The following is a 9,725-nucleotide window of genomic DNA, read 5'->3' as shown; positions in this document are numbered from 1 at the left end:
ACGATACGTCGCATACTGTATAGCGACGTACTGTGAGCTTGCAGATGGGCTATTTATTTCCAAATAGACAAATAATTATATAGGGCTAAGGTCCTTGCACATTGCTGCGTTTTTTCATTGCGTTTTCGAAATCTGAAATCAGCTAAAACTTTTTTTTTTTTTTTCTTTTTTTTCAGGCCAAGGACCCCTTAGCTGAGAGAGAGAGAAAGCAGGGACCCAGTGGCGACAGCTGCGAAAAACAGAAAAATATAAATAACACGGACGAAATAACGGGCAGCAGTGTGCAAACGTGATTGACATAACGTGAGGTCGATTTTTCTTGTACGTGCTTCGTAATTCGCTCCTATATTTGGCTGAAAATAACGCAGCAGCGTGCAAGGACCTTAAGTGTTTAAACTGCTTCTTGGAGACCCGCTCAAGGACCCCTGTGTTTCCCCGGACCCAAATCGCCAAATGTGAGAACAAGTTTATCAGATTGACAGTGAAAGCATGTCACGTTTGTTATTATCGCCACGCCAGGCTGTGGTTATTACTTGGTGGTTATCCCTTGGTGGTCTTTGGCCTGTCACTTAACATGGTGGCACCAGAGACTTCAGTGCTACAGCATCCGTACTTCTCATTAATCTAGACTCTTGCTCCATGGTTGCTATGGCAACAACAGCCATGGAGAGAAAATGGAGTCCATCAGTCAACTAAACATATTTCCTTCCTGTTCAGTTGCATAAAGAGCTTGTGGTTTGCTGGTCATTGCTGTTTGCATAATAATCCAGACATATCCAGTAATAATATTATATTTTCTTTTACTAATTATATTGACAGTAATGTGTTATATATTTACTACAGTCTAAGGGAGATCGGGCCACTAGGGTCCCTATGTCTGAGGATATAATCCATTTTACAGACTATCTTTTAAATAATCCGCTTGTGTCGATTGCTTCATTTATTTATTGCACTTTGTTTTAAATACATTGTTTTATGTCTACTTTGTAAATTATTATTATTGAATCAATCACTAACCCCTATTTTGGAAAATGCAATCATAAATCATCATAATATGATTTAGAAGATTCAACATTTTAATGTTGCATCAAATTGTGAGCTTGTAGATTGGTAATTTTCAGTTGTCATACGATGAAGTAGCAGAGTATAGGACTTACATTTTTAAAGTGGTTGGAAGAGAATCTCATTCCCCTCCAGTTTTACAGCAGCTTCTTGCTTGTCATCCATGTTTTTCTTGCAGTAATTCTACTAAAATGATATTGATCATTAGGAATAATCAAAATTAGTGACTGGGAGTACAACAAACTTTGTTTGTGCCAATATGTAGGCCAAGGGTCTTCAACAGGGGGTCCGGGACCCTTAGGGGTCCTCAAAGTTAATACAGGGGGTCCTCAAAATCTTTGTGTGATAAACGTTTTTTCTCCTTAACCATTTGAACCCTTGCGTCCATATTCTGAGAACTGTAGCCAAAAATAACAGATCTACAAGCTCACAACGCCTTGCAGCACAAGGCGTTGTGAGCTTGTAGATCTGTTATTCGTAGCAAAAGAGGTTTGGTGTAAAGTGGAAAAAGAGCAGACTAAGTAGAGTGAAAGGTCAAGTTTAAATATTGACCGTTCAAGTGGTTAAATATCTGAGAACACAAATTTACATGAATCCAAAATACACCACAAAATAGACCGGACAAAGCCAGATGTTGGAGCTTAGCTCCTTCCAGGATCCAAAAGGAGCTTTTGGAACCTCTCCCAACACTATATAGCTCAGAGATGAGGTTCCTCGCAGTTACATGCCCATATGAGATTTTTTTGGCGATAGTTCGCCACGCTTACAAGATTCTTACCGTTTACCGCACATCGTATCCAAAAAGTAAAGGTTGCGTTAAGTTGACACAACACTGAAGTCTATGAAGCTACAGCATCTATGAAATCTGTGGAAAAGTTGAATCTGAATCACAATTTAGTTTTAACATGCAGTGGTGGTCCCTGCTTCATCTCTCTCTTCTCCTTGATCTGAAAAACATTGAAAACCCCTGGTTTAAAGGACAACTTTGTTTTTTTACAACAGGGGTTCATATTTTAGATTGTGATTAAAGAAAAAAAAATCTTTTTCCATTTACTGCTTTCTATTTTAGGAATTTTAGTATTTTGATTTCAGTGGGTGGGGACATGCGTACAAGCAGGGCAGGAATTTCAGGGAGGCCATGAAGGCCATGGCCGTCGTTGCCCCACAGTTTGGCCTTGTGGCCCTAAAATAAATTGCATGCCCTGAGGCCACAGTGGCCTTAATACCCCAGCTGACTGTACCACTTTCTCCTCTGTCTCTTTCTTGTCAATATGTAGACACCAGTGTCTCTTTCTTGTCATGTAGACAACGGTGTGTTTTGTTGAGATTCTCAGCTATATTTTTATCCATGCCTTACCCCTTATGGAACGGTGGATGATGTCAATGTGATAATTGTCTTTAGTGCTTTGAAAAGTTCAAAGCCATCATCTACCGGTAGGGAAAAGTAGAAAGTGAAGAAGGTAAGAAAGCAGTCAAAAGTTGATAGATGGCCTTGGAAATAATAACAATAATACACTTTACCTTTAAAGCAAAATGGGTTATAAATTGCTCCATCTACACCTTCTCTCTCAGCTTTCCTACTTACTTTGAGGAAAATCTCCATCACAAGACCAGGGGTTGATGACCCCTGGTCTTGTGATGGACCACTGCAGTAAGTTTGATTAGTGTAGGGCTGAGATTTTTTTCACTGCAGATAGTCTAAAATTCAAAATCATCCATAACCCTTAAATTCAATTAATTCTTTCAATGGACTAAACATTGTTTTACTTGATGGCCTTCCTGCCCTAGCATTTGGCCTTTGTGCCCTCAAAAGATTTACAACACCAAAGGCCAATTGGCCGTGCCCCTAAACGATTAAATTCTAGGCCTGCGTACAAGTGAATAAATATGTATTTTTAGACACAATAAGCCGGCAATTTTTTTGTTACTATTTACACCAGCCCCCATGAGTCACATCTGCCCATGAAAGCATCTTGGGAATGGGCTCATTGTGTCCAAAAATACACATTCAGCCACTTGCATGCATGTCCCCAACCTGGGGGCATGCATGCAAATCAAAATCATTAAAATCACTAAAACGATAGAAAGTAAATGAAAACTTTTCTTTCCTCTAATGACTATCTAAAATATGAATTATAAACCCTTGTTGTAAAAAAACAACGTTGTCCTTTAAAGAGCAACGATCATAACCAATTTTGTGAAATATATTACTTTTTACTGGTCCATTGTGATGCCAGCTGATTGCCCATGGGTCTGATTACTTAGCTCCATTCAGCATGCCCATTCTTCTGCATCCTGGCACATATTATTAGTGATGGCCTATTGTGCTGGCCCGTGGTTCCGGCAGCTTGTGTAGATGCATGGGCCTTTGGTGAATTCAAGATGTTAATCAGGGATACTGATGGGGGACAGACGGTGGGCTGGGTTGATGCATAATGCAGCACCTGTTCAATCTGCAAGCACATGCATAGCATAGTGAAGATGATGTGTTACACAGAATGTAAAAGTTATTGGGATAGCAGCAGTATGCTGAAGAGTATTTTTGTACATTTAAAGCTATATTCTGTACATTTTAATTAGATAGCTTGTATTGCCAAAGTTATGAGCTTTCAAGTTGTCTGACACTTCCTGAGGGAGAGTAACGTTCTTTAACCCATTTTTAGGCATAGAACTATTGAATGCTTTAACTATTGAAAAATAGTAGATATACAAGCTCATAGCGGGTGCCGCGCTGCGAGCTTGTAGATCTGCTATTTTTGAAAAAGTCGTGAAAATGTGTGCAAATCTTTGAATATATATGTATTTTTGACTCAAATTTTGCTTCTGGGTGGTCCCTGGAACTAAATATTTTGAGATGGGGGTCCGTGGCCAAATACATATCATTTTGGGGGTCCTTCACATGAAAAAGTTTGAGAACCACTGACATAGAAACATAGGTTTTTAAAAAAACCTTAGAAGGATTTAGAAGACACTTATAGAATCTGGTCAAAATTGGGTAAACATTTTTTTTCAAAAAATAGCAGATCTACAAGCTCGCAGCACGGCCACTCAGTGCTGCGCTGCGAGCTTGTAAATCTGCTATTTTTCAATAGTGAAAGCATAAAATAATAATATGCAAGAATGCGTACCTGGTCTCAATGGCTTAATTCTTCCCTCTGCTGTTCATTTCTCATCTGTCTGCCTGGTGTCTCCCTTCCCGCCCAGGACTGTCACTAAGCTGTTATTGATCCCTGCACCATGGAGGCTCAGCCCGGTGCGCCGCGGGAGCTCATCAACAACAACGCCACAGCCAACAACATGTGTGACAACTGAGAGGCTGCCATGGAAACAGACGGCTACACCTCTGGTCCGGCCACGGGCGACTTGTGGGCCGGGACGGCGGCCGACCTCGGAGGCACGGCTTTCCGCGGGGAGCTGGGCACTGCGGGCAGCTCGTCTGGTGGCGCCGCCGTGTGGCAGGGTGTGCCGTACTCTCTGGGCTTCCAGGTAAGGTTATAATAGTATAATATCGTCGTTGTCGGGTGGAAACCTCGCATCTCCAAGTTTCAAATGTGTACGTTCTTTCGCAAAGTAAAGCCCTGCTTCATCATACAGGGCGGTCGCGCAAAAGTAGTGAAAACAGCAGATCTACAAGCGCACAACGCCTCGCGGTGCGAGGCGTTGCGGGCTTGTAGATCGTCTGTTTTCACTAGGTTGAATCATTTTTTAAATGATAAATACAAAACGAACGGTTTTGGACATACAAGGTTTTCACCCGACAACGATATAATAGTTTGGATTTTTCATTATAGTTTAGTTTTAGTTTGTTTAGATTCATTTTCTTTCTAATTCAGTTCGTTTTAATTCGTTTTTAGAGCGGGTTTGCTATTTTTGATTCGTTTTTGTTTCAAGTGCAGGATTCAAAAAGGCCAGAGTATGTGCGCCTATTGTTTAAAGAGGTGGTGCCATAGTTTTATTCTTTTTCTGGTTTTCATGTGTCTAGGAGGTTGACAGTTTTTCATTAGACCCACTGGTGTGGTTGTTACGAGCAATTATGTATTCCCTTTGTATTTTGGATTTCTTCCTTGAGGCTGACACCTTGTGGGTCAAAAGTGCCGATCCAAAAACAGTGATTAAATGACATCATAATATAATCATCCCCTCCCCTTTTACCATTCACCCAACTTCAGCTGGGTCACCACCCACCTGAACAACCAGGCATACTTAATGAACTGGTGGGTGTGGCCACATAAAAACCTAATTTTAACTCTTTCTGTACACTATTTTGAAAAAGAAATCCTCCTCCTAGTTTAATCATAATACCTGATAATCATGTTTTAGGCGGGAAATAAATCATGGTACTGCATCTTTAATAAAAACTCAACAAAAGATCAATTTTAAAATTGTTCAGATACTGTTGATAAAACTAAAGGCATTTTGTCTATAATTTCAGTTAGTTTTAGTTTGTAAACACACAACACAGTTTCAGTTAGTTATCGTTTTCTTTTTACTGTCATAGTTTTTATTTAGTTCAGTTAACGAAAATAGTTTTCCGTAAACTCTAACAACCTTGCGTTCCAGGTGTCTCTGACCGCCTTCCTCATGCTGGAGCTGGTGCTGGGCTTCAGCAGCAACCTGACGGTGCTGGTGCTCTACTGGTCCCAGTCCAGCCTGGTGGACTCGGTCAGCAACATGGTGACGGTCAACCTGCACGTGCTGGACGTGGCGGTGTGCGTGCTGTGTCTGCCCCTCACCCTGGTGGTGGTGCTGCTGCCCCCGGGCCCCAACCTGGCCCTGCTGTGCTGCTGGCACGAGGCCTGCGTCACCTTCGCCGGCGTCGCCACCGCCGTCAACGTCCTGGTCATCAGCCTCGACCGCTACGACATCTCGGTGCGTCCGGCCAACAGGCTGCTGACCGTGCGCCGGGCCGCGCTCCTCCTGACCGCCGTTTGGGTCGCCTCCGTGGGGTCGTTTTTCCTCCCGTTCATCGAGGTGGAGTTTTTCAGCGAAGACGGTGAAGGTGAGAGAAGGATGATGACGCGCTCCTCCTCTCCGTCGTCGTCCCCGGGGATTGGTGCCGCCGTGGCGCCCAGTCCCTTGCGTAACCGGACGCTGCTGTGTGTGGGCGGGCAAGGCTACCACACAGGACTTGGTATGTACTACCACCTCATTCTGCAGGTGCCCCTCTTCTTTACCACCATGGTGGTGATGCTCTTCACCTACACCCGAATACTGAGGGCACTGAACATCCGCATTGGCTCTCAAATGAAGAAGAGCCAGCGATTCAGAGATCACCATAAGAGGCAGGACAGGAATGCTGCGCCCGGCACGGCAGAGAGCGGCGAGGCGGGAGGGGAGCATTGTACCGCTGATGGCTCCAAGCAGCTCAGCCATCCTCCTCTCATTCCGTCCCCTTCCCCCACTCCGACAGCGGCCACCCCTCCGGCCCTGTCCTCCTCCACTCCTCTGGTGCCCTCCAACCTGGGCGCTGCCACCCCACTGCTGGCCTCTCTGGGGGTCCAGGCATCCGTGTCCGCCATCATCGCCCTGCGGCGGGCCGTGCGGCGCCACCGGGATCGACGTGAGCGCCAGCGCCGGGTCTTCAGGATGTCCCTCCTCATCATATCCACGTTCCTCGGCTGCTGGGCTCCTCTATCGGTGACCAACGTTCTGATCCTGGGCGTGGGACCCAGCGATGGCCTGGTCAGCCTGCGCCTCTGGTTCCTGGCCCTGGCTTACGGCACCACCGTGTGCCACCCCTTGCTCTATGCCTTCACTCGCCAGAAGCTGCGGCGTGCCCTTCGCGCCAAGGTGAAGAAGAGGGTGGTGTCCCTGCTGCAGGTGGACACGTCGCCGGCGGCCGCTGTCATTCACAACTCCTGGGTGGAGAACAGAGAGGGCGAGCAGCAGGTGCGACTTGAAGCCAGTGAGGCCTCTGACCGCTGCCTGGCAGAGGCTCTGTGAGCCTGGCATAGAGGACACATGTATGGGTTAGCACAGGGGTCTTCAACGTTTTCAGGCCAAGGACCCCATAGTTGAGAGAGAGATGAAGCAGGGACCCCCACAACCTGTTCATAGATTCCATATTGTTTCATCGTTTGACAGCACAATCATCAGTGTATTTTGGATTCATGTCGATTTGTGTTTTCAGATATTTAACCACTAGAGCCGTCATTACCTAATACACTTCTCCTCTGCACCAAACCCCTTTGCCAAAAATAGCCGATCTAGCTTGTAGATCTGCTATTTTTGGCTACAGAATATGGACACTAGGGTTCAAGTTGTTAATATAAAAAGGATTGGAAGATTTGGAGGACCCCCTGTAGTAACTCTGAGGTCTCCCTAGGGGTCCCGGACCCCCTGTTGAAGACCTCTTGGTTAGCAGTAACCAGACTGGTGTCAAATAGGTTTGATCCATTATGACATTTTCTGGGTGTATGTAATGTGAAAAATAGCATTTGACTTGGTAAATGCATTGTAAATGCATCGTTGTCGCCTGTATAAGTACGCGACAACGTTTCCAATGTTGATACCAGCTGTTTTTATGACATGGAAATAAAGCAGTTGAGCTATTGCGTATCTGAGTTTAGATAGGCACTAGGCAGGTGCATAGTGCTGACAATAAATAAACAAAAAGCACCTGGCTGTAAGCGGCCTTCACTTGCAGTCGAAATACTTGCATTTAAAATTTGTACTATATTATTTTTACTATTGTTTTATTTTACAATAAGAACATTTCGAATAATAACGATGAGAACGTTATCAATGAAATCAACCACAACAAATACGCACAATTGTACATAATTTGCACTGTCAAAGACGCCTGTAACTATATGTGGAGTTTTGTGCAATGTTAATGATCAAACACTGATAGAAGTGTTTACATACTGTAACTACTCAAATAATTCACCCAGGCAGCTTCTACAGCAGACACTGAAATGTGGACACACTGTAAGTAAAGGGCTGCGACGCGTTGTGAGCTTGGAGGTCGTCTATTTTTGGTACTTGACAACACCACTGAACTAAGCATAATATGTCAAAGTCAATACGTATAACGGCATGGATTTCTACACAGAGAGGGCAACTCTTTCAACATAAGATGCTGCTTTCAAGTTCAGGAGAGTTTGGACAAGGCAATTCTCTTGAATGCTGCCTTCAGGTATGGCATGGAAAGAGGACATTTGCATTTCTTTCACCATATTAAAACTGCGTTCATGGTCTGGAGAGGGCACATTTTACAGATGGATAAAATGGCAGGGGCTCAAGCCCCCTTTGATGTCTATGTGTGCACGTGCCTGTTCAAACCTATCAACCGTTGCTGTGCACAAATAGCCTGGCTGAAATAGCAGTAAACATGACTTCAGGGCTTTAATTGTGACAAGCTTCTAACTTTGTGTCAGTACCTGGACTCCCAATAGTCATACAAACATCAGGTAGTCGGACCAATGGGACGTCCGAATAAAGGCACGTTGGAATGACCATTACCAAACATAATTATCAATATTATTAGTGTTGTGCTGTTGACTTTGTACACACTGTTGTTATATTCAATGCTATCACAAACGTTTCACTCACAGATTTAATGTGTTGCACATTTTCATATATGAATATGTTGTACTTTTGTGAATGTCTCACATTGCAAAAAATAAAAAAAATAAAATGAAAATGAAAAAAATACTAACTTTAGAAAATGTTGTTGATTTTACATGACTTTTGCATGCACTTTATTTATTGAATGTGTTATGACATTTTCTCCTTTGACTTCCAGGGCTGAGCTTTCCAGAGTGTTTTTGTCCATATAAAGAATTGTATCATCACTGTATCAGTTATTATTATTATTATCTTCAGACTGATGTGCACTACTGTACATCAAAAGCTCAAGTAAATGTATTCACTTAGTTTTCGTTTTTCAATATTAAATAATTTGATCGACCAAAACAGTGACATTTATTGCATTGTATGTTTGAAGTGACTTTATTGTAACCATAATTCCATGCTGAACTGGACTTTTGAAAACTACAGTACCATACCTGCCAACCCTCTTGTTTTAGGAAGAAGTCTCCTGTTATTTGACCATGTCTCCTGTTCCAGAATGTACGCCAAAACAGGAGATTTTCACCCTTTTTCATATTTGTAAGAAGCCTTAGTAGTAGTTTTTTCTTTTTCTTTTACCATTTCTCATTTCATACTTTTTGTGCGATAAGTAGGCTAATGTGTCAAAGACCCACTGATATGCAGCCACGGCCATTATACTGTAGTTCCTTGGCTATTTGATATGGGGGGGGGGGGATTTGATTGTTCTTTTTGTTGAAAGGTGTGAGATCTAAAATCAAGGCGAAACACCTGAAAAATGTGAGTCCCATCAAGGCGAAACACCCGGAGGGAAAAAAAACCTCATGCAAATGAGGTCCAAGTCAGCCTAGAATGATCTCTCGATTACAGACAGAAGTGGCCTTCTAGAGGTCTGACTTGGACCTCATTCGTCTTGATGACCCTCACTTTTCTCTGGGTGTTTCCATAGAGCTATAATAATAGGGTGTTTCACCTTGATGGGACTCACTTTTCTCCGGGTGTTTCGTCTTGATGGGACTCACTTTTCTCCGGGTGTTTCGTCTTGATGGGACTCACTTTTCTCTGGGTGTTTCGTCTTGATGTTTCCAGGTGTTTTGCCTTGATTTTGGGAC

At 43.4% G+C, this 9,725-nt stretch overlaps 1 protein-coding gene across 1 annotated transcript; it reads left to right on the top strand.

Moving 5' to 3' along the window:
* Positions 1-4,383: 4,383 nt before the first annotated feature.
* Positions 4,384-7,005, top strand: LOC308287430 (G-protein coupled receptor 22-like; the record flags this gene model as incomplete). The annotated part of the gene is made up of 2 exons (XM_080728601.1): positions 4,384-4,548; positions 5,623-7,005. 2 exons carry the CDS (start codon positions 4,384-4,386, stop codon positions 7,003-7,005), a joined length of 1,548 nt encoding a protein of 515 aa, XP_080584727.1.
* Positions 7,006-9,725: the final 2,720 nt, after the last annotated feature.

Source organism: Nannobrachium achirus (assembly GCF_963921795.1).
Source record: "Nannobrachium achirus genome assembly, chromosome: 6".
NCBI classification, from domain to species: Eukaryota; Metazoa; Chordata; class Actinopteri; order Myctophiformes; family Myctophidae; genus Nannobrachium; species Nannobrachium achirus.
Note: the sequence above shows the minus strand (reverse complement) of the source record. Positions and strands in the feature narration are given on the sequence as shown.